The sequence below is a fragment of the Fusarium phalaenopsidis genome (genome assembly GCF_050370095.1).
Source record: "Fusarium phalaenopsidis strain FUZ10S chromosome Unknown contig_32292, whole genome shotgun sequence".
Classification (NCBI taxonomy): domain Eukaryota; kingdom Fungi; phylum Ascomycota; class Sordariomycetes; order Hypocreales; family Nectriaceae; genus Fusarium; species Fusarium phalaenopsidis.
Window position 1 is genome coordinate 1,474,634 of NW_028145410.1, and position 23,871 is coordinate 1,498,504.

Genomic DNA, 23,871 nt, shown 5'->3' on the forward strand with positions numbered 1-23,871 from the left:
ATCGGCTTGTCTTTTTGGGACAAACCGAATACTATCATTTCAGACTCGGAATAGAAGCGGTCGGGTGAACTAGAAGACGAGTTCCTTCTAGAATTCCACGCACGAACGGGGATGGCTGGGACCGTGGTTGAGATTCCACTATTCACCTCGAGAGCCCACCTTCGTGTGTAAGGTTTGGTTATGTTTTTGGGTCTTTCACTGTTGTTGAGCCATTGAGGCTTGGGCATAAGCTTTAGTTGTGTTACGGCTGTGTTATTTCTGTTGAGTTGCTCTGAAGCCCCCTACCCCGCGGGCCTCATGGAGCCTTTTTGACAAAGGACCATGGTCTTTCACTCTAGTAATCAAGTAGCTAGTCTTGGGCAGCAATGCCCCAGGCGGTTCACCGGCTTCGCTTCTGCGTTGCATTGTGTTTCTGCTTCTCTGCAATGGGAAAGGTAGCCATGTTAGAAGAAACCTTGTTGAGGCCATCACGACTTCACTTCCCCTCCAAGGCTACATCGGCGTCATACATGGTGGTTACAAAGCTTATTGACTTGTTCACCGGCTTCAAAGTATTCAATAACTTTATTTCGTGATATCGGAATCATTGCAAGCACTAGTGCCCCTCTGATCTTGCGCCCCGGATCCAACACGCCTAGCAATACATAATAAACAAAAGAAGAACGGATGTTCTCATCTATATAATCATACACAATCATCCCGAGGCCCCTGATACTGTCACCAATCAAGTGACAGCCTGTCAACACCTTCAACCAACGCCTGTATCACGGGTTGGTTCGTATTCCGCGCTCCACGTGTCTTGCTGGTCTGCCTCATGCGCGTCCAAAAGACAGGACAATCCTTGCTGTCGCATTGGACATCCTCCACGGGTCCTATTCCCGCACAGCTGCGGCAGAGTGATAATACCTCTTGTAAGCGACGCTCCTCGGTCGATATACGCGTCTGAAGGGTCATTAGTGATGCAGGGACATTGGTTCGACAGGCTGGACACAGCGGATTGTCCTCGTTGGCGAACTTCTTGTCGCAGATGAGGCAATGAGAGGACTTCATGTACGACTCGAGGGTTGTCTTTCGTGTCCCGAGCGTAGTCGCATGGCGTATTCGTTGTACCTTGGGCATTTCATCATACCACTGTCGAACATTGGCACCCACAAGGTTGAAGATGCGCTCCAGCGGCGGGATCAAGTTCTTGGAGATGTAGTACTCGGCATCGAGCCGCCAATGCGGATTGCTGAGAAGCTCCTCGGGCGCCACGCAGCGATCGATGAGTCGAGCACCTGGGGCGCCGGTGATGACAACGTAGGGGACCCTTTCGCCGTATTGTGGCTCTGCTCGTGCATCCTCGAGCATGCGCTTTGTGCTGATGAGAGCTCCAGCAGGAGCAGGACCTTTGTTAGAGTACGTCCCTAGACGGACTTCCTTGGCAAAGCAAAAATCCTGCACCGAAACGTTGTTGCGCATGATCTTCTGGCACTGCTTCTGGAAATATGACTTGATCTGGCTGAGATCTGCCGTCTCAAAGAGGAGTCGGAGAGCCTTCTCTTCAATCTTCTGCTCCGCCGGCGTGCCATCACGACGGACAGTCTCGATTCCCTTGGCGTCGAACTCGGGCTTCGTCTGGTCCTTGCTCTCGTACTTGTAACCGACGTACCGCTTCTTGGCAAGCAGGACGCAAGGGTGGTAGACCTTTTCAAACTTGAGCTTGATCGGTCGTGGGTTCATCTCGGTGATGGTCTTGGCAATCTCGTTTCCAATATCGAACGCTTGTTCCCTTGTCCGACCCTTCATGTATATGAACAAACTGTCAGTGTCACCATAGACGACCTCGGCACCCCATTTCTCCACCGAGTGGATGTAGGCGATCGCCCTCTCAAGGGTTTCCCGGCCTGTCTGTACGATGCTGTCCGCAATTTCCGAGCATGGCATACGGCCGGAGAAAGACGCAGAGGCGTAGCCATACGTGACGTTGGCGAGGAGCTTCAGGGCTAGTTGTCGGTTGTTCAAGAGTTGTTGAAGCACCTTGTCGTCTTTATCCTGCTTCATCCCGCTCTTGACCATCACTCGCGTTTCGAGAATTTCCGTGAGCATCTTGGCGAGCAGCGACTTGCGGATCTCTGTCTTTGCGTACATCATACCGTTTGGTGCAATATTGATGTAGTCCTCCAAGAGGGCAAGGAGACCTTGCTGCCTCTTGTACTCGGTGAAGCCCATCTTGTTCATGCCTCTCCAGTTGGTGATCCGGCCGAGGAAGGTCGAGTAGCAGTAGTTGTAGGCGATCATGACGCTCGGATACAGACTTTGAAAGTCAAGTACCACGAGAGGACTGTTGTAAAAGGCGCTCTGTGGTTCCATGACAAGCGGAAGACATTCAAGAGCGTTCTGGCCGCCGACCTGCTTGCGACTGGGCGACACGAGGAGGAAGTTCTCTGGTTTTGCAATCCGGAACATGATAGACTCGACTTTGAACTGGGATCCTCGAGAAAACACGGAGAAGAAATCCACACCGAGAAGTCGAGCCTGTTCGCTTGTTCTGGCGATGAGCTCATTTGCCTCAAGAATCTCAATGTCGAGTCGAGTTCGGTTTTGGTAATATCTCAACATTCGGCTGAGTTCGCGATGCTTCCCACTCTTGTACCAGCTCGTCAACGACTTCCAGGAGTAATGTGGTATCCGACGGTGAAGCAGGTGCCAGACGACGTTCTCCATCGTGTATTGAAGGAGGTTGAGCTCTCCTCTCATTGCTCTCCAGACGTTGATCATGTGCCGGCCTGTAACCCTGATTGTCGAGGTAGTGTTGAATCCCCATCGGTCGTTCTCCTTGCCAAACCTTCCATGGGACTCTGTCTTCATGCGAGAGAACTCGTCGCAGAGGTTGTAGTCGTACTTGAGGCGAGCCCTCTCAATCATGTAGCCCCAAGAACTGCCATGAACCTCGTATCCAGTCAAGATATCAGGGTCATGCGTCCTCACGATCTCCACCATCCGCACCATAAGGTCCAGTTCAGAAGTCTCCTCGATGACTTCGGCAGTCGTTTGGCGCCGGATACGTTCAGGCAAGTCGCTGTCGCTAGCTAGCACTAGAATGCCTGTCTGAACTGCTTCTGCTGGATCTTGGCTGCTAATGACCGTCTCGTCTGACTTGAGTGCCCAGAAGACACACTGGACTTCGTCTTCTTCAGGATTAGGCACGAACTTGCCCCTTGTGTTTACATGAATCTCGAGGCTCATCGTGCTCATGTACTGGGCTTCATGCTCCACGCTTGTGGACTTCTTTCCCTGTGTGTACTTGAAGCCATGCTTGTTCTTTGGCGTTGGACCGTCGATCTGAGAGTGGTAGTGTCTTGGGATTGGCGGCAAGTCGAAGCCTGATTCTGCGTTCGCAGCTCGTTCCTTTTCGAGCCACCAGCTCTCAACTTCGTGGTACGTTGGCGGTGGATTTGCAATTTCCCAGCCTCGCCACGAGCACTTCTTCCCTCGACGCTCAAACTGGAGATTCATGTGTGTCTTGTCAAGAGCGCCATGCTTGATTCCATAGTTGGCTGGTGAGGTTGCCGTTGGGTCAAACTCGGGGAGAAATGGGAGCGTGTTGCCTTCTAGCCGAAACTCCTTTCCAGCATACTCCCGCGTCCGACCGGGGACATCCTTCTCCTTGCTGTAATACGCATCCTGGTAAATGGCATCGGGAAGAAAGTGGTCCTTCAGAGAGGAAGCTACAGAGGCGGCAGAGGGAGGCGGTGGCAGGACCAGATGAATCTGAGACCCTGAAAACCTTTCAATGGCTCGTTGGATCTTAGACTCCTGACTATCGTTCTCTTCCTCTAGATCAATAGATGACAGCAAAGATGAGGACAATGTTACTTGGGATAGGCCCTTCTCAGGACCAGGAGCAAAGGTGCTGGGGTCAAAGGAAACGTGTTTGGTGAAGTGACCATCTTCACTTTGCTGAGAAGCCGACTTCTGGCTCATCTGACTGAGACGAAGTTTCGTGTTAGGATCATTTTGGTCCTTGACAGTTGGGAAATGGAGTTTCGAGTTGGAGCCAGCAGTCTCCTTCGAAGGTGACGTTGAGGCTTTGGCTACCGATGAACGCCCTTTGAGGATTGAACGGGTTCTGGATGTAGAAGTTGAGGGCTTACTCGAGTCTGGGGGGATGGGAACCAAGTGCATCTCGTCATCATCGATCAGTGGCGGCTCGTCAACTCTGGGTCGTTTGTTGGGCGATAGAATTGATGTCGAGCTGGACAAGGGCCTCTTCAGCTGTAGGGGGGCGTTGGACGGTACGGTCTTCCAGGTACGGCCAATTAAGCCTTCGTTTTCTGCCAACTCAAGCAACTCTTTGCTCAGGGGAATGTCGGGCAGTCTGCCAGTCTTCAGACCACTTTGGCAGATCCCAAGCAGTGAGTCTAGAGAATCATCTTCCAAATCGTCCATGGCATCGGTCGTGGTATCCTGTCTACGCCTCGCCCCTGAAGATGGGGCCGCGGAACCTCGAGAACCCTTGGCAGCAGCCTTCTCTATGGACACCATCATTGAAATGGCTTCCTCGTCCGAGTCTTCAGAGAAGTCAGAGAAGAAGTCATCTTGCAAGTTGCCGACTTGGCGCACCTTGCGTTCGTCGACCTCAATGCTGCTTGCTGGATCTTGTCTCGCTTCTTCTACCCCCGATGGCAGACCCAGTACTGGTGCGAGGGTTGAAGGGAAAAGATCTTCAACAGACTGCAGCGTGGTTCTTACTTGTTCCTCGTACGGAAGAGCCTTGGCAAAGTTGTCGAAGGACAATTCGTCAGAGGTTGCACCCCTCTCAGCTAAAATCAGCTCTTGAATCTGAGCCCGATACTCGTCCTCGTGGATCCAACCCTGCGGCTGCGAGTCTCGAACGTTGGCTGACATTGATACAAGAACCTCTGGTGGAAATGGGCTGCTCCCTGGGCCAGGGTTCTGCATCTTTCGTTTCCGTCTCTTTGTCTCGTCCTTCCACAACCCAGCCATGCTGTAAACGTATTTCATGTCTCCAGGAATCGGGTTGACTCGCTCCGTGAAGTTATGATGCAGTAGCCTTTCCCTGACCTTTTTCCGATTGATAATATCCTGAACGCAGATGTCCACTTCTATCGAGCAGTGGCTGGCTCGAGGAAGTGTGGTCTCATCTGTGGTGTACCCTTCAGGGATGGACCGGGTGTGCCATAAATGCGTCGAGTTCAATCCCTGATCGTATTCGGGGACGGGAGACCGGAATCGGGTACTTGAAGCGTCCAAGTAGTCACAACCGTAGAGGTTGAAGTCAGTCATGAACTGGAGTAGGTACTGGAGGTGCGCTTCGTAGGGCTGGAACTTCTGCTTCATGATGACACCTTGCTGAAGGAGGTCGGCCAGTCTCGTCATGACAACAGGGTTGAACATGTAGATCTTCAAGAAGAAGCGGTATCCCACATGAAAGCCGTAGAACGGGACTCCCTTGACAAGGGTGATTCTCGCCACGAACCTCGCATTGTCGCCTTTCTTGTCTCTCCGATAGCTGACTGCCAATGCATGATCGATGGACAGATGAAAGCGGTAGATGTATGCACCGACTAAGAAAGAGTAAATAGCTTGTCCGAACCGAATCTTGATGTCACTAACCTTCATCAGGAGCTAAGCCCCCCTGGTATTCCACGTACAGGTACGGGAACGCGCCATGAATATGGGCACAGACTTTCTGACCTGTTTCTGTCGATCCAAAGATCCTAATGACAGGAACATTGGGTCCTTTCGAGATCTGAGAAGGGCGGACATCGTTGCGAAGCTGGGGGTCATATCGCGTTGGAGTCGCTTGGTAGTGATCGATACAGTTCAATCTGACCCGGAACAAGTCCATATTCCCCATGCTTCAAATCCATCAGGGCTTAGAAAAGCATAATCAAAAGACGCCAAAACAACTTATCACAGACAAGATGGCTCTGTCATGGGGCAATTCGTCTAGGCTGACACGGTCGGTCTTTGTGTAACCAACGCGCCTCAGGACCCATGTCTTCAAGTGTCGCGAGGTCACGTGAGCGCGATAAGCCGCTTATCTAACACTGATGCTTTCAAGTTCCATCGCGACCAAGCTTTGCCGCCTGGACAAGCCTCTGTGTATCTGGGTCTCTCGTGATCCGTCCTTTTTGTATTCTCTTTTGAAATTGCTGAAGAGCATTCGCCTGGCCTTCATCAACCCACACAATGCCGCAGCCGCAGTCAAACCAGCCAACTGGCGCCGGCGCCGCTTCGAAGGAGGAAAACATCTACATCCCATCTTTCATCAGTAAACGACCGTTCTACGCCGGCGAAGAAGGAGACGACAATGACTACCTCAAGCATCAGCGTCGCGAAGAGAAGAATGAGAAGTCGACATGGTACGATCGCGGCAGGAAGGCTGGCCCAGCCGCCACCAAGTATCGCAAAGGCGCGTGTGAAAACTGCGGCGCGATGACACACAAGAAGAAGGACTGCTTGAGCCGACCTCGGGCGAAGGGCGCAAAGTGGACAGGAAAAGATATCCAGGCCGATGAGCTTATTCAGGATGTCAAGATGGGCTGGGACGCCAAGCGCGATCGCTGGAACGGCTACGATGCGAAGGAATATCGCAACGTGGTGGAAGACTACAACCAGATGGAGGAGCTACGGAAGAAGGCTACAACAGGCGTTGATGGCGAGGAAGAAAACGACGATGGCGATAAGTACGCCGAGGAGAACGACATGAGCAAGCACCAGAGTACAGCGACCCGACAACTGCGAATACGAGAAGACACAGCCAAATACCTGCTGAACCTCGATCTGGAATCCGCCAAATATGATCCCAAGACGCGAGCATTGGTCGATAGTGGTGCGACAGCCGATAAGGCGGCTGAAATGTTTGCGGAGGAGGGATTCATGCGATCATCAGGCGATGCTGGCGCTTTCGAGAAGGCGCAACGATACGCGTGGGAGGCACAAGAGACGTCTGGCGACACCAGTCAACATTTGCAGGCGAACCCAACGGCAGGAGAGTTCTACCGAAAGAAGGAGCAGGAGGAGGCAGAGGCGAAGCGCGCAGACCGAGAGAAGGCTTTGCTGGACAAGTACGGAGGGGAGCAAAAGGCAATGCCAGCTGCTCTACGCAGCATGGCGGTTACCGAGTCCGAGAGATTTGTCGAGTACGACGAAGCTGGTCTGATCAAGGGTGCGCCGAAGAAGAAGGCCAAGTCCAAGTATGCCGAGGACGTCTTCATCAACAACCACACCTCGACCTGGGGAAGCTGGTGGTCCAACTTCAAGTGGGGTTACGCCTGCTGTCACTCTTTCATTAAGAACAGCTACTGCACAGGAGAGGAGGGCAAGGAGGCTTGGGAGGCTGCTGAGCGGCAACGCACTGGTGCCAACCTGATTGAGGATAAAGAGGAGGAAGAGGAGCCTACCAACGAGGATGGGGACAAGGAGACCGAAGAGTCGAAGCCGAAGAAACGGACAAGAGAAGAGATGATGAACGGAGTAACAGAGGAGGAAATGGACGAGTACAGGCGGAAGCGGACAGTTGCGGCTGATCCAATGGCAAAGCTCCTGGGCAAGGATGAACTTTTGACATAGCGTTAGCATCACATAGCATTAATACACATTTGAGCAAGCAGACACTTGGACTCTACGGGTAGCACATGGGACTTGATCACATCAGACAGGCGAAGCATGAAGAATTGTCGTGGAATAGGGCATGATCCATGAGATTCATTTACACAGGTGAGGAGAGACACCGGAAGTTTTTGTTTGTCGTCATCCGGTGAAATCATTCCATTTTTATCCTCTGGCCAACGCCGCAAGCTATGAAGAGAATCCCCTTCCCGTGAGTGGTATCCCATCACCCAGAGCCCTAGACATGAGGGAGAACCGTTTTTGCATGATTTGGTGCATTTACTCGTCATCCTCCTCCTCCTCATCACCCTCACCGCCCTCGGCGGACTTGGCCTTCTTTCTGCGGACACGGCCGGGGCGGCCACCACCGAAGGGCGAGGTGAGAGCGAAGTCAATGTGCTTCTGGGAGTCGAGACGGACGATGAACGAGGGAACGTTGACGATCTGCTTGCCGACTCGGATGTGGCGCTGGCGGATCAGGACACGGGCGTGGTGGATGGACTTGGCCAGACCAAGCTTCCAGACGCAGGTCTGGAGGCGGCGCTCCAAGAAATCCTCGATCTTGAGGGCCAGGACGTAATCCAGCTTCATGCGGGACTCGTCAAGGACACCGACGCGGACGAGACGGCGAATGAGGGCATTGCCTTCGAACAGACGCTTGGGGTCCTTCTCGTCGAGGGTAAGAAGCTGACTGTGAACTGGTTAGAGAGTGTCTTCGATGCGCACAAGGCGCCAAGTCGGTTCGAGCATACCGGGCAGCACGACGGATCTTGGACAGAGTCAAACCGACTCGCCAGACCTCACGCTTGTTGCGCAGGCCATACTCGCCGACGAGCTTCAACTCAGAGTCACTGTTATTATTCGCGTCAGTTTACTTTCACAATCGACTTAAACAGAGACAAGCTCATGTTCAGTGGCCGGTGATACTGACAGTCGAGCAGACTCGAAGGGTCTGCGAGGGACACGGGAGGTCTTCGAATGGGCGCGGGGAGGCATCCTGAAAGACTTTGTTAATTGATGCTCGTGGTGATGTTGCCGTCGGTGGCACTCACTTGACTGGCTCCTGGGTGTTTGGCTGGAGTTGAACTTTTGCACACACAAGGTCAAAAAATCGCTACTTGTGTGGAGGGAAATTTGGCTCGAGTTGCAGGTCACGTGTGCAAATTCGAGAACCCTAACAAGGGTGGGGTTGTGTGCGGTGTAAAATGTGAGCCGCCCTTGCCCTACCGGTGTGGAAAAAAAATTCGGATAATCTCAGGTCCCGCTCCCACAAGCCCGGCTGCCTTCGTGAAATCCACAACACCAAGCGAAGGTCTTCACCATCTCTTTCGCCAACCCACGACTACTAACCCCAACCCTCCCGCGTTCGGCAGATAACGATTCGAGATGGGTCACTCCTACGGAAAGAGAGCGGGCACCCGCGTATGTTTGCTCACGATTTCGAATTTAAACGACGTCGAATATTGAAACTGACGATTTTGCAGTATGCCTTCAGCCGGGACTTCCGCAAGAAGGGCATGATCGCCCTGAACACCTATCTCCGACAGTACCGGTGAGTGCGAGCCCGAATCGCACGAGCAGCAGCGACAGAAACTGATCGATTGGGCAGTGTTGGTGATATCGTCGACATCAAGGCGAACGGTGCCGTCCAGAAGGGGTAAGCAACGCCCTCACCACCTTGCGACAAACACGCGAATTGCGAGATTGAGCGCTTGGGAAAACTTGTGCGATGGAGCAGGAGGGCTGACAACCGAATGCAGTTTGCCCTACAAGGTGTACCACGGCAAGACTGGTGTCATCTACAACGTCACCAAGTCCGCTGTTGGCATCATTATCTACAAGAAGGTCAAGCACCGATACCTCGAGAAGCGAATCAACATCCGAATCGAGCACGTCCAGCCCTCGCGATCCCGTGAGGACTTCCTCAAGCGGGTGAAGGCCAACGCCGAGGCCAAGAAGCAGGCCAAGGCCGACGGTGTCGCCGTCTCCGTCAAGCGCCAGCCCGCCGGCCCCCGGGATGCCCAAACAGTCTCCCTCACCGACAACCCTCCCGAGACCCTCACTCCTCTCCCCTACGAGACTACGATCTAAAAAGGATTCTGCTGGGGTTGGGTGGTGCTTGCTTCTTTTTGCTTGGGGTATTGCGTCCGGATGGGAAAGAACTCTGCATGGCAAGGGCTTGCATTTTGATGTCGATAGGGAATGAGACTAAAAATGACATCGTTTGAAAGCATGCCAAAGTCTGTATTTGAAGATACCTCTGGTGAAGCGTGTCTGACCCATGTCGTGGGTTGGTCATTGACTTGACGCATCAATGAAGAACCCGGCTTCGAACAAGTTGGCTTGTGTGACTGGTGTGTGCAGTGCTGCTGCTGCCAATTCTTGAATTGCATTTGGAACTCCATGTTGCTGGGTCGATCGTCTTGGACTCTTTCGAATGGCTCCCATCTTCTTTCCAGTAGCCAACCATCACCACCGCGATTCGCGATGGATTGCAAGTCCACGCTCCCGCCTCAACTAAGCGGTCTCAGGCCCCTTTGATGACGCATCACTCACTGGACACAAGCCATTGTTTCCCACCGCATGAACCTACTCTCGTCGGCATGTTCAGATATTCTCTCAGTGCACTGTATCTAGGTAAATGAGGCCCAAGGAAGAGAGCAACAATGCCATCTATCCCCTGCAAATCCATCTCGGTCTTCTCTTCTCGTTTGAGTTAAGAGCAATCCAAAGGAGGAAGGCCTGTAGGGTAATAAGTAACTTGTGCGGTCTCTTCTCGCCATTTTCCTTGTATGTCCTATGAACGCATGTCCGTGAGACTGGCAGCGAGTGTGTGCATCTCACAAAACCAAAATGTGAAAATGGCCGAGGGATAGTATTCGTGTGACCACTACTTTTACCTTTTCTTCAATGGTAACACGGTTCCAATTGCAAAAACCTGTTCGACCATTCCCTTTCATGAGTGCTCGCATGAGTCTGGTCTAAGTCGGATAATTTCTGTCCGACCACCGAACCCAACTCGGAGCCTTGCGGCCCTCGGATCAGTGAAAAAATAAGACAACAACTGGACAGAGATACCGATTTTAAAGCATGCTCCTCGAAGAGTCATGATGATTCGCGATGCGTTTATAAGATGCTGTATAGAAACATTTAACAATCCTATGTTCCCTGACTTTTTATTATTTAATTATCCAATCTTCTGCATCACGCCTCTTCTTTGAAATGCAAGACAATACTTGCACTGGTGTCTCGTTTATTCTTCACTCGCGGCTTCTCATCTCCTGCCCCACATCAAATGCAAGAATACGTACCCCCGTATGACGCTCCTCTCGCAGCCCAGCCACTGAGAGCTATCGCACCCAAGAACAGCCACGCTCAAAGTCGCCCGAGATTTGTCAAGGCTGACGACGACGACACAAACTCCTCCTCGATTCAGCGCGCTCCGAGCTGCTGCCTTGCTCTCTCCTCTTGTCGTGATACCAGTACACATTGTTCTCTTTCCAGTCTCTTTAGCTTGCACGGCGTCGGGCCTCGACGGGAGTTATTTGTCTCGTGATTTCCAGGGGTCTGTTGGCAGCTGTCGGAGCTCAACAGATCATTTCTCGCATCCGCGCGCATCCTCCCTTACCTACTCGATCTATCGAATAATCGCATCGCGGAGCTATCCGCCACTCAGCAGTCATGGCTACCGTGCGCGGCATGGAGCATACCAAGTTCGTGAATCACAGCCGCGCCGGAGAAGCGCACAGCTAACTCATGATTGTACAGAACCGACCAGGAACTGGCCATCAACATCAAGAAAGCCACCAATGCCGAAGAGATTTCTCCAAAGCGCAAGCACGTACGAGCATGTATCGTCTACACATGGGATCACCGGTCCTCGGCCGCCTTCTGGTCCGGCATCAAGGTGTATGTCTCACATCCCCCCTCCATCATGACCTCTCTTGTTGACTCGACCCGTTCAATAGCCAACCGATCCTCGCCGACGAAGTTCAGACATTCAAGGCCCTCATCACTATCCATAAGGTCCTGCAGGAGGGCCACCCCAGCGCTCTGAAGGAGGCAATGGCCAACAGGGGTTGGATCGAGAGCTTGAACCGCGGAATGGGCGGAGGAGGTGAAGGCATGCGTGGTTACGGTCCCCTGATCCGCGAATATGTCTACTACCTCCTCGCCAAGCTCTCCTTCCACCACCAACACCCCGAGTTCAACGGCACCTTTGAGTACGAGGAGTACCTGAGCTTGAAGGCCATCAATGACCCCAACGAGGGCTACGAGACCATCAGCGACCTCATGGTGCTGCAGGACCAGATCGAGCAGTTCCAGAAGCTGATTTTCTCTCACTTCCGCAACGTGGGGAACAATGAGTGCCGAATCGCCGCCCTGGTACCTTTCGTTCAGGAGAGTTACGGTATCTACAAGTTCATCACCAGCATGCTCCGAGCCATGCACTCCAGTCAGTGATTCACCTACCCTATCCCTGTGTTAGACTGACCTTGATAGCCACCGGCGACGACGAAGCGCTTGAACCTCTCCGTGAACGATACAATGCCCAGCACTACCGATTGGTCAAGTTCTACTACGAGTGCTCCAACCTTCGATATCTTACCAGCCTCATCACCATCCCCAAGCTACCTCAAGATCCCCCGAACCTCCTTGGCGAAGACGACGATGCTCCTGCGCTCCCCGCACGACCAAAGCAGGAGATCGAGCGACAGCCGACCCCTCCACCGGCGCCCAAGGATGAAGGTCCTGATGAGATGTCCGAATTCTGGAAGAGCGAGTTGGACCGTCAGAACCGGGAGTATGAGGAGCAGCAGCGTGTGCTTGAGGAACGTCAGCAGCAGGCCCTTTTGGCGCAGCAGCAGCAACAACTCAATGCGCAGCGGGAGTTTGAGGAGCAACAGCGCCTGCTGATGGAGCAGCAACAACGGGAACAGGAGGCTCTCCTGGCTCAGCAGGCACAGTGGCAGACTCAGGGTCGTCTTGCCGAGCTGGAGCGGGAGAACCTCAATGCGCGCGCGCAGTACGAGCGTGACCAACTGATGCTGCAGCAGTACGATCAGCGTGTCAAGGCTCTGGAGAGCGAGTTGTCGCAAATCCAGAACAGTCTGGGCCAGCAGATGTCGAGCAAGGACGACCAGATCCGAGCTCTTCAGGAGCAGGTCAACACATGGAGGACCAAGTACGAGGCGCTCGCGAAGCTTTACTCCCAGCTACGACACGAGCATCTTGATCTCCTTCAGAAGTTCAAGGCTGTTCAGCTCAAGGCTGCCAGTGCGCAGGAGGCCATCGACCGACGAGAGAAGCTCGAGCGTGAGATCAAGACCAAGAATCTCGAGCTGGCCGACATGATCCGTGAACGTGATCGCGCTCTTCACGACAAGGACCGACTGAACGGAAGCAACAAGGACGAGGTCGAGAAGCTCAGGCGTGAGCTTCGCATGGCCCAGGACCGGGCCGACAACCTGGAGCGCAGCAAGGGCAACGAGCTCTCGACGATGCTCGCCAAGTACAACCGCGAGATGGCGGATCTGGAGGAGGCACTGCGCAACAAGTCGCGCGCCCTGGAGGATGCACAGTTGAACCTCCGAGATGGAAGCTCCGATCTTGAGCAGCTTCTCCGTGACAAGGAGGAGGAGCTCGAGGTCTACAAAGCCGGCATGGATCAGACACTCATCGAGCTCAACGAGCTCAAGCAGAACCAGGGCGAGACAGATCACGCCCTCGACGGTCAGATTGATGCTCTGATCCTGGCGAACCTCGACAAGATCAACGACATCATCGACTCTGTTCTGCAGGCAGGTGTTGCGCGTGTCGACGATGCTCTCTACGAACTGGACTCTAGCATGCAGGCCGGTAACCAGAACGCATCTCCCACATACGTCCTGTCGCAGATCGAAAAGGCTTCTGCCAGTGCCATGGAGTTTGCTACTTCTTTCAACAACTTCATCGCAGATGGTCCCAACGCTACTCACGCGGAGCTGATCAAGGCCGTCAACGTCTTCTCTGGCGCCATTGCCGATGTGTGCAGCAACACCAAGGGTCTCAGCCGACTGGCAACCGATGATAAGAAGACCGACTCTCTGATGAACGGAACTCGCCAATCGGCGCTGTCCACCGTCCAGTTCCTCCGTGGATTGCAGAGCTTCCGACTTGAGGGCATGGACCCTCTCCAGAAGACCGACGTGGTCATCAACAGCAACAACGACGTGCAGATGAACCTGCAGAAGCTCAACAAGCTTGTTGAGACGTTCGCGCCGGGCTTTGGCAAGCTCGCCAACAAGAAGGGAGACTTGGGAGACCTCGTTGACCAGGAGCTGAGCAAGGCGGCGGATGCCATCGCTGCCGCAGCAGCACGACTGCTCAAGCTCAAGAACAAGCCTCGCGATGGTTACTCTACGTATGAGCTCAAGGTGCACGACTCGATTCTGGACGCAGCTTCAGCTATCACCAATGCCATCACCCAGCTTATCCAGGCGGCTACAGTGACACAGCAGGAGATTGTGCAGGCTGGCCGGGGTTCATCCTCACGAACAGCCTTCTACAAGAAGAACAACCGATGGACAGAGGGTCTCATCTCTGCGGCCAAGGCCGTGGCATCGTCTACGAACACGCTCATTGAGACCGCGGACGGCGTTATCTCCAACCGCAACAGTCCCGAGCAACTCATCGTGGCCTCCAACGACGTCGCTGCCTCGACAGCGCAGCTTGTGGCCGCCAGCCGAGTCAAGGCTGGCTTCATGTCCAAGAGCCAAGAGAAGCTGGAGCAGGCCAGCAAGGCCGTCGGAGCTGCATGCCGCTCGCTTGTCCGACAAGTCCAGAGCATGATCAAGGAACGCAGCCAAGAGGAGGACCAGGTGGACTACTCCACACTCGGGGCCCACGAGTTCAAGGTGCGGGAGATGGAGCAACAGGTTAGTGCATACCCCCTACGTTTCTTTCCCTTACCCCCCATCCTACCTTTGTGTACCCTCTCATCTCCGGGGTTTGACGGCCACAACGGTTACTATGTCCGGGCTAGCTTCAAGATCGACAACTGACAGCCACAAACAGGTCGAGATTCTCCAGTTGGAGAACGCCCTGGCGGCCGCCCGGCATCGCCTTGGAGAGATGCGGAAGATCTCATACCAAGAAGAGTAAGGAGGCTGATTTGCCCGGGGTGTGCGCATTCCCCAAGGTCCAACGTCTGGCCCTCATTGGACGGGGATCAGAGACGAGAGGAGACAGGAGATTTGATGGCTTGCGAGGCGTCATAAGCTTGTTGGTCCCCGAGAGGCGCATTAAGCTAATGTCTTGGTCCCCGAGCGGCATCAAGAGATGGAATCAAGACAGCGGCCCCGTACAGTACCGTACAGTGCTGTACGGGATAGTATCGATCAGGCCGAACTGACGAGGGCGATGGGAGAATCTTCAGTGTGTATTGGATGGGACGGCAACCTTATTTTTTTTTCTCCATCATCTTTTTTTATCTTGTACTAGTGGATAGAAACGGGGAGTCGCCAAGCGAAAGGAGCAGCCATAATCACCTTTTGGGCCTTTTTCCCGCGTTGTGACTGAAATCGGGCTCACGACATCTTGTTGTGTCTTGGCGATGTTGGTGTTGGATCCAGATCTCGGAGCCTGAGTCGTACTCTTCGTATCGGTACGGACTTGGGAAAGGCAGACACACGCACGGGATGGATGCACGGTTTCTTGATTTTCTCTCACAGCCTGCTTCAAACCTTCCAGTTTGTTTGCTTGTTTGCTTGTTTGCTTTTGGTGGTGTTGGTGATATCAAAAGCCTTCTGCGGCTGAAATCCAGGGTAGCATTGCCAAGCTTGCGCCATGATTTCCCCTCTCTCCCGCAGCTGCTTCCCCCCCAAGCCACCATGCATGTCTGATCTTCTTGTGACCTGACTCCATTAGATCTAGCTCGAGAAAGAGGATCAAGCGTGGGGTTTAGATGACATGGCGATCATCAAATGCCGAGGCCGGTGAAGCCATCGTGCATCTCCCATCACCACCATCACCACCGCCATCGCCATCACCGGCATGTCTTTGTCAGTTGTGACAAGTTGCGCCTCGCATGGCGCTAGCAGAGCGTTGATTTCTTCAAATTGATCACCAGCTAAGGCGCTAAGGACCAACACGCAGTTTGGTGACATGATGAGCAGCATTCTCATTCGATGTTCCAAGCCTTGTTTCTGAAGTATCGTAACATCTCTCACCACCACCAAGACGGCATGCATATCAATGTCAACCGTGACCGGTTGTGCCTCGCATGGAACTAGCAGAGCGTTGGTTGATTCTTCAAATTAATCACTAGTCAAGGCGCCAAGGAACAAGGCACAGTTTGGTGACATGATGTATCATTTCCATGCGATGGTCCAAGCATCGTGCAAGCCTCGTCCAGCCTTTCCCTCCTAAAGTCCCATGGGTTGACCAAATCCAAGACCTCCTTAGCGCTTAGAAGACCGATTGCCATGTGGTAAGGTGAGGGAATCAGTGGTAGGGTTTGGTTGAGATGCTGTACCCATCGTCTCGGAGGGGGAGGATTCCCTTGGATGTTCGGGGCAACCTCACAGCAAAGCCGCACCAGATTGAAGGCCCAAATGTCTAAGGTATATATCCTTGTCTGGTCATTTTGCCATATCACAGAGCGCCAGCAAAATCGTTACAACGTAGAGGACAGAACCCAAAATAACCCATCTGACAAACGACCACCAATAGTACAATCTTTGTTGCTCATCATGCGTGGGATTTAGATACGCTTCGGAATAGAAGTTGGCGATTCCTGCGTAGCCTATGGTCACCCAGCCGTACAGGGATACGTGATAACCCGTGTCCAACATCGTTTCTTTTCGCTTCGAGCACGATGGTGTATGGAGCAAGAAGGAATCTGACTGGAACAAGGCAAACTCTGACGAGTAGGATGAAGTACCGCCACAAAGGGTGGCCAGGTCGCTTGGTCTCATCGTTGTCCCCCACGTCGGCCATGTTGGTGACAGCCGTAATGGTAGTAATGGTGGAGGGGATCGAATTGCTGTGGGGCCCTAGTGTTGAGGTTGTATTGCAAAGTGTGATGTAGCGATGCTTGGGCTGATAGGCGACGGGTGGGGATGGCGAGCTGAGGGTATTGCTGAACTCGAGTAGTTTGACCGATGGACTGGTTGGGAGAGGTGAGGGGACTGAACTCTTATTAGCAGTGGGAAACCTTGATCCGTGGTTAGGACACGTAGGCAGAGAGAAGATGCTTTTGTTGGGGAACTCTACATTTGTAGGCGGAGTACCAGGATATTCTTCATGGCATAACCTAAGAACCACCTAAATGTGGTTTTCTTTACTCCATAGGTAGACAATAATGCAGTCCAAGAAAAGGCTTAGAACTTGAAAATGCATGGACAAGTCGGTCGAGGGGTTCCTGCCCGACCGTCTGGCCACGACCACATTCCCTCTGTTCGTTCGTTCGTTCGTTCGTTTTCTCATTCTATAACTCTCTCAAAACATCTCCAGCACCGCGGTTTCATGTTCTCATTCATTCGAGACATCATCAACCTTCAATCACCCATTCTTCATCTATCTCGGACAGCGGTAGCTACTAACACAGCAGATACCATGGCACGGTGGCCCACCAAGAGCACCCTTCCTGCTCATGATCAGCGACCTGGCCACAACTTACCGGTTCCTTTCCTCAGGAAGGGCTTATACCTACTGGTGTGACTCGTAGACAGTGTTATCAAGACACTGATTGGAATCCTTTGCTTTGCTTTCGTCCTTTCTTTGACCACTTTACCCATGGTTAAGCCTTGGGATTACCTATTTATGTGTAACTTTTAGTAAAAGATGTGAGTTCACTTCGGCGCACACTGCCTCAAAGTTCAACTTCGTGATGACTTCAGTGTGCATCGTGAGTCACCCCAACAAGAAGAAACTCAAAATGTCTTTGTGTCGCAGAAGCTATAAGAGGAGGGCCTTTTACCTTGTTTTATTGCTTTCTTACTCTCACCAATTCATCAGCCGCGGTCTCTTGGATCAATACAAGACGTAAAGCTCACCACTGGAACGAGAGCCGCTACAACTTGGCATCACAGTATCACTTTTGAACACTACGACTCTCACCAACAACCCACCATTACGACCCTGGCACTACCGCCCTCATCGAAATGATTCGCTTTGAGGAGAAAGACAAGACTGAGGCGGCTAGATCCGCCATCCCCGAGCCAGTCCTCGAGTCTGAAGAGACGAGCTGGCGTGCCACGGCTGCCCTCGTGCTCTTTTTTCTCTGCGTGGTCTCAGCCTACGTGGCGTCTTTTCTGCTCCTTCTTCAGTTTCTCCGTGGCCTCGCAGATGATGAGGCAGAAGACCTTCTCTCGACGTCTGTTGCCATCTTTTTTGTGACGACACTTCTTTTGGGTTCCGTCTTCGCTGCGTCCCGCGAACACCGCCTTCAACAAGACTTGGAAGCAAACTTGCTTCCAAACGAGACATCGCTCATCGATGTCGAGAGCTGATCCAATCTCTTCACCAGCTCCGGTCGGGATCGGCCCCTCATGGCACAAGGCAAAGAGACTGTGCATTGGCCATATCCAGGCCCGACCTTTGACCGGCACGACCGGGTACCCCGAACGACGCAGATAGTTGATCATTTGAGTGCTCTATCATGTTTGGAGGGCCGTCTCGCAGGCTTTGGTTGCATTCCAGGTCTTGGCCGAGAGATCAGAGCCAAAGAGCTACGTTGCCAGAAGTTGCGACTGCTGGACGCCACAGCGGTCGACAGGGAACACCTGTCTAATACACCACGGGCAGAAACCTCTGTCTGGCTTCCTGGGCATTATCTCCTGACTTGCGCGGGGACTACCATTGGGTACTGAGCAGGGATCTAGACCAATGATGATGAGTCTCTTTACATGCTCACCAAAATTATGATGAGAGATTAACTTATTCCTATATTAGTTTTACAAAGTCTTGGATGGTGCTCTAAAGGTGGGGATGAGTACGCTCTGGTAGTCCTGCGCAGGCAAGGACACAGAGCATGAGTTGCATGCCGTATTGGCTCGACCTGGTGGAGAACAAGGCTAGGAGAATCGCGAATAAACGGACGGCTGCTCAGAGGTGATTACGGCTGTGTTATTTCCGTTGGGTCGCTCAGAAGTCCACCCCCCCCCCCGCGTCTTCGAGCACTTGACCAAGCTCAGAGGTGATTAGCGCGCCAAAACTGGTGCGATACGATACAGTACGCTGCATTGGAAGCTTGGTGCGGGGGAGCGGGCGCCTGGTATTACGGGACATGGGTGGATGGATCCTCCGCGTCGTCGATCATGGCTAACCCCAGAAGAATGCCTCTGGCAACTAAGATGGCTGGATTTCTGCAAGTCGAGAGAAACTGCCAGGGTAAGTCCCTCATCCGAACGAGACACTGTGGACCCTTGCAAGTGGCCGAGATAGCGGACGGGATGCACAGTCCCACAGGGCAGTGTCCGATTTGAGTGTTCTGTTATAATTGCAATGAGTCGCCAACCGGGGATGATGCTGTTTGCGTCGTATGCATGGCAGCGCAGTTGGCACAAGAGCATCGCATGGTTCGTCGATGGCTTCCATGTGGTGGTGGCGCCGACTGGCATGCTGCGATTTGGTGATCTGCATTGCCCGCCCCTCACCTGCTCTACCTGACCACTAGGTATGGTCCGTTGCTAGGTGCGGCGCAAGCCTATCTGCAAGCCTTCGGAGGATGGTGACGGCCATGTTTGCGTGCATACCAGGCAAAGGTGCAAGACGATGCCAGCCAGGCCGCGTCAGGACTGATGCAATGGCTATTTCGAGTGAGCCTGGCCAGGCATAAACGTCATTGTAGTCTTGGCAGGCGGCAGAGCTTGTTCTAACTAGATCAAGGGGGCCAAGAGGCGCGTGGTTGAAACGGCTCGCCAGGGATCAAGGTCGGCCAGCTCCGTGTCATCATGGCTAAGGACGCCGCGAATGCACACCATCCAGCTCCATCACGCCGTTCGTGGTCTCTTGCGTGTGGCTTAACCTTCACTCTTTCTCTGACCTTGCCTGGTCCGTGGTTCCTCGCTCTGCGGGCCCTGGCGGCACCAAACTATATCCGCCTTAGTGCCACCTATGGAACCCTTGTCCCTCCCAGCCAGCCCACGCTTGTGGCACCTCGCTGTCGCACTAGGGCTGATCGGTGTGGGGAATACGGACCCTTGCATTTTGACAAACATGGGTGAGAGCTGTGAAAAAGAGTTTGATGCCATGGCCTGCCGGACCTTGGCCCTGGCTTAAAGTGGGCTGCCAGGCACATGGCGCTCGGGGGGTTTCAGGGCTAACGACTCCACTGGCCTTGGTGACGTTTGACATGAACCTCGTGGCAAACTGGGCTCAACGTTCAAGGCTTCTGCATTGGATGTGCACAGTTTCTGGGAGCTAGGTGCACCGATACGCAAGGATGTCACTTTTTTCCTACCTTCCCCTCACTTCCACCTCACTTCCACCTCACTTCTGCCTCACTTTTCCTGTTGCCTAGGCCACGTTTGTTACCGGGCAGTGATTTACTGAGGGGGTCGGTCTTCCGCATGGAACTGCTCTAATCAAACACAGAATAGCCTCTTGATTGCCAAGTGCAGAGGAGGTCTGATCAACGACATACAGTGTGTAAACAGTGCATATCTACTAGGACAGATTAGCGCCCTGCACCTTCCCTCGCAATCACCGTTGCTTCGAAGCTCTTTGGTTTTTAGTCCTGGCTTCGTTGTGACATTGCCTAACACATCAACATGGCTCTCTACAGGATCACTTTGTTGAACATCGCTCCTTAGCTTCGGCGGAAGACTAAATTCCATATCTAACTCATTGCTAATGTAAAATCAAATAAACACAAACAATCATGGGTCATGCTATAACTTGCTTTGCTGGTGGAGTCTTGGGAGAGGGAAAGAATCCATGAAACATCCAGCCTTATCAGGGATGTGGAAGAGATGACTGCCACTCATTTTCGGCATGCATTTCGTTAGGTGGTGCCCAATTCCAAAACCCACAACCACCTGACTCAACCTGATGCATAAAGTTATTGCTGTTCGGAGATGCTTGGAATGGCTGGGCCATGGAAGCATCGAAGACAGTCCAGCTCGCAGGTATATCTAGAGCATACTGCAGCTGTCGGTGATGCTCCTCGATACCGTTCACCACCTGAGTGTGTTGAGGTGGGAGCGACTGTGGCATCGGGTGCATTATGGGCGCTTCAGCTGAGGTGTAGCCCTGAGATTGGAGCTCGCCAGTCGGTGGCATGGTGCCATGGATATTGCTACCAACATGCGGTTGACCATAAACATGGGGTAGATCTAGCGGCTCTAGATCCATGCACCTCGCCTCAAGAGAAGTGAGAGCTTGGGCTTCAGGAGAAATATGTGGGACGCTTGGCACGATCATTTGCCCTTCAACGTATGAGTAAGTGCTGATAAGAAATGAACTGGTCACTTACCTGGAGTATATCCATAAACATGTTCCCAGCAGAGATCAGCAGCGGTTTCTGGATTAGCAGCGAGATGTATGGTGGTACGCAAAATCTCGATACCGTCTCTTGTCGAGTACTTGACAAGAATGGTTTCATGCGCTCGTGACTCCAAGGTCCACTTCCCGCCAGGTTGAGGTTCAAGATGACGAAGAGCTGGACCAGTCAACAGCGCCTTGATATCTGCGTTTGTGGCGCGAGGTGGGAATTTAGGTGTTCGACCTGAGGAAGCCCGGTGAACAGCTCTGGGAAGAGTGGGTTTGGGATTCATGGCGACGGTTGAGCGATTGAAAAGAAGAGTCTTCGTAATTCCAGATAATGGGTTGCACCTGGCTCGAGAGGGAAGGTATGAAAAGTTGGTGTAAGTTATTCTTGGGGGTGGAGAATATAAAGAAATAAGTTGGAGGTGGTGGTGGGAAAGCAATTATTAGAGGAAGTACCAACAGCATTCCATGTGACGCCCTGGAAGAGTGCCAGCGATATCACCCAGACGCTACCTGTCCGCCTTGGCACCCCACTGCATTTGGTCATGCAACCATGAATGGACCCATGCTTGCGGATTGGGCTCTTGAGTGCTCCGCCAAACTACCGAACAGTACTGACTGGCTCAGACCTGCTCAGGTTGTGGCTTGATGGTGACATTGGGAAATGGCTTATGACTGGCGCATGTCTAACGGGGGAGGGCAATTTAGGCTGAGACTTTAACCCGATGGGAAGGCTTCATGGTAGGATACGCAGGTACTGTAGACAAAATTGTGTTTTTGAGTTCTTGCGCTCGCTCTTTACCTGGCACCTGAAAATCTTTGTCGAGAACCAAATCTTCACGTTCTTACCCCTATACAATTAAGATCTGGTTTAAATTAGGTGAAGATCTCTCATATCAACCACGGAGAAAATTTAAAGACCACCATACTTCTCTGAAAGAGCGGTAAATTCTCGTATGCTTTGAAGTCCCATATGGCTCAGAAGCGTTGTGCCCCATGGAAGGGGCATTTTAACATCAGGATATGGGGAACGTGTTATGAGTGCTCTGGCATTTGAGACTTGGAAGCGACAGGAATCTGAGCTATGGCTAAAGATCAGGCTCATGAGCAAGACAATGAATCCATGTATACATATGAACTAAAACTCTGCCCCGGAATGATATGGGGATGTGGGCTTGGAGAAGTAACCCCGGTCTTAGACCCTGGACCTTTATGAATGATAATTCGAGCGATCAAGTCATAAAGGGCTTGTGGAATGGTGCATGGGACATGCCGAGCTTTCTCGCTGTGTTAGTTAAAGAGTGTGTGGGATAAATGTCTCTTTTCTTGAGGACTGCCTACTACCCACGTACATGGACATTGCGCGGATGACTTGGGAAGCCTTTTTTTGAGTCCCGCATTTCAGATTCCACAGGAGAAATTCGCACAGTGCTAGACCTGAGCGAGGAGATGGACCCACAGTTCGCGCTAGAGCGTTCGACGCACGGGCCATGTGCGAACAATGAAATCTGAGATGGATCTGAGGGGAATCTGAGAAAGGTACGTACTGACTGGTAAACAAACCCCTGCCCCACTTCAGTGCATCAATAGGTAGAATCTCTTTTATGCCAAAATCGCACTCAGTTGCTGCCTACAAAATCCAACTCTGAAGCGGCCGAGACGAATTTTTTTCTCTCTCACATCACCAAGATTTGGTTCTCAACCTTTGCCCTGAAACAACCTCGGAATCCACAAAACTCCTCTCACATCATCCGCTCAATATCACCATTATCATCATAAGCGCCAACAACGTGGTTGAGACCGCCCCAATGATTCCCGTCCAGGTCGCTACTCAGGTAGACATGGGAGAGCTCACTACTCTCTGGGAGATGCTCAAGGCTGAGCTCTCCGCCGATAAGGGCAATATTCTGACCATCCAGGGAGAACATTACCGCGCCCTCGATGATGGCGCCAAGGCTTTCCTCGCCTGCATGCTCATGTAAGATCACCAACCCTCTGTTTTTCTTTTAATCATGGCTAACTCAGGTAGGTCTGAGATTCATGAGCCCGTCCTGTTTGCCCGTGATGGCAACGGTTCCGACCATGTCTATCTCGGTTCTCCTCGTGCCCTGACTGCTGGTCAAGGGATGCTTGTCAACCCCACTGGAGCTGGCGAGGCCCTCTGGATGGTTCGCCCTGAGGGTGCCCCAGTCAAGGTTCCCCGACCCCCCAACGCCTACATTCTGTATCGCAAGGAGCGTCACCTCCTTGTCAAGTCTATGCACCCTGGCATCACCAACAACGAGATCTGTGAGCCTTTCCCCAACCCTGTCCTGAACATCTGTTAACATGGTTTTTTTTTTTTTTTTTTAGCTCAGATCCTGGGCCGTTGCTGGAATCTGGAGAGCCGTGCTACTCGGGCTGAGTACAAGGTCCGCGCCGATGAGGTGAAGCGTCTTCACTACGAGAAGCACCCCGACTACCAGTACCGACCTCGTCGACCCTCTGAGAAGCGTCGCCGCACCAACCCTTCCGCTGCCACTGCACTTGGTCGGGCTGTCCAGGCCAACCAGGCTGCAGCCCAGGTCAACCAGACTCAGTAGAACACCTGAGCTCGACGGAGACAACAACTTGTGTTGGTAAGTTGAGATCCTATGCAAGTGAGAACAGCGGCTGACCATCCGCAGCGTTTGCAAGGAGTTACGGTTCACATCGAAAAGGGATATAGAGTTTGTGCAATTTGATTTGATGATACCCGCGGTGAGCAGCATTCTCATTCGATGTTCCAAGCCTTATTTC

The 23,871-nt window shown here is 52.7% G+C and overlaps 7 protein-coding genes across 7 annotated transcripts; 5 read left to right on the forward strand and 2 right to left on the reverse strand.

Moving 5' to 3' along the window:
• Positions 1 to 872: 872 nt before the first annotated feature.
• LRP88_04752 (DNA-directed DNA polymerase) lies at positions 873 to 5,772 on the reverse strand (the record flags this gene model as incomplete). Its single annotated transcript, XM_083241319.1, has 3 exons — positions 873 to 942; positions 992 to 5,570; positions 5,658 to 5,772. The coding sequence occupies 3 exons, from the start codon at positions 5,770 to 5,772 to the stop codon at positions 873 to 875; spliced, it is 4,764 nt and encodes a 1,587-aa protein (XP_083102467.1).
• Positions 5,773 to 6,198: 426 nt separating this feature from the next.
• Positions 6,199 to 7,581, forward strand: LRP88_04753 (mRNA splicing protein SLU7; the record flags this gene model as incomplete). Its single annotated transcript, XM_083241320.1, has 1 exon — positions 6,199 to 7,581. The coding sequence occupies one exon, from the start codon at positions 6,199 to 6,201 to the stop codon at positions 7,579 to 7,581; it is 1,383 nt and encodes a 460-aa protein (XP_083102468.1).
• A 318-nt stretch (positions 7,582 to 7,899) lies between these two features.
• On the reverse strand, positions 7,900 to 8,616 carry LRP88_04754 (40S ribosomal protein uS4; the record flags this gene model as incomplete). The annotated part of the gene is made up of 3 exons (XM_083241321.1): positions 7,900 to 8,311; positions 8,373 to 8,471; positions 8,552 to 8,616. 3 exons carry the CDS (start codon positions 8,614 to 8,616, stop codon positions 7,900 to 7,902), a joined length of 576 nt encoding a protein of 191 aa, XP_083102469.1.
• A 390-nt stretch (positions 8,617 to 9,006) lies between these two features.
• On the forward strand, positions 9,007 to 9,711 carry LRP88_04755 (60S ribosomal protein eL21; the record flags this gene model as incomplete). Its single annotated transcript, XM_083241322.1, has 4 exons — positions 9,007 to 9,042; positions 9,105 to 9,172; positions 9,230 to 9,277; positions 9,381 to 9,711. 4 exons carry the CDS (start codon positions 9,007 to 9,009, stop codon positions 9,709 to 9,711), a joined length of 483 nt encoding a protein of 160 aa, XP_083102470.1.
• A 1,590-nt stretch (positions 9,712 to 11,301) lies between these two features.
• LRP88_04756 (ANTH domain-containing protein) lies at positions 11,302 to 14,763 on the forward strand (the record flags this gene model as incomplete). The annotated part of the gene is made up of 5 exons (XM_083241323.1): positions 11,302 to 11,333; positions 11,389 to 11,529; positions 11,589 to 12,076; positions 12,124 to 14,537; positions 14,677 to 14,763. The coding sequence occupies 5 exons, from the start codon at positions 11,302 to 11,304 to the stop codon at positions 14,761 to 14,763; spliced, it is 3,162 nt and encodes a 1,053-aa protein (XP_083102471.1).
• A 3,002-nt stretch (positions 14,764 to 17,765) lies between these two features.
• Positions 17,766 to 18,113, forward strand: LRP88_04757 (uncharacterized protein; the record flags this gene model as incomplete). The annotated part of the gene is made up of 1 exon (XM_083241324.1): positions 17,766 to 18,113. The coding sequence occupies one exon, from the start codon at positions 17,766 to 17,768 to the stop codon at positions 18,111 to 18,113; it is 348 nt and encodes a 115-aa protein (XP_083102472.1).
• A 4,788-nt stretch (positions 18,114 to 22,901) lies between these two features.
• On the forward strand, positions 22,902 to 23,675 carry LRP88_04758 (mating type 1-2-1 protein; the record flags this gene model as incomplete). Its single annotated transcript, XM_083241325.1, has 3 exons — positions 22,902 to 23,071; positions 23,123 to 23,382; positions 23,446 to 23,675. 3 exons carry the CDS (start codon positions 22,902 to 22,904, stop codon positions 23,673 to 23,675), a joined length of 660 nt encoding a protein of 219 aa, XP_083102473.1.
• Positions 23,676 to 23,871: the final 196 nt, after the last annotated feature.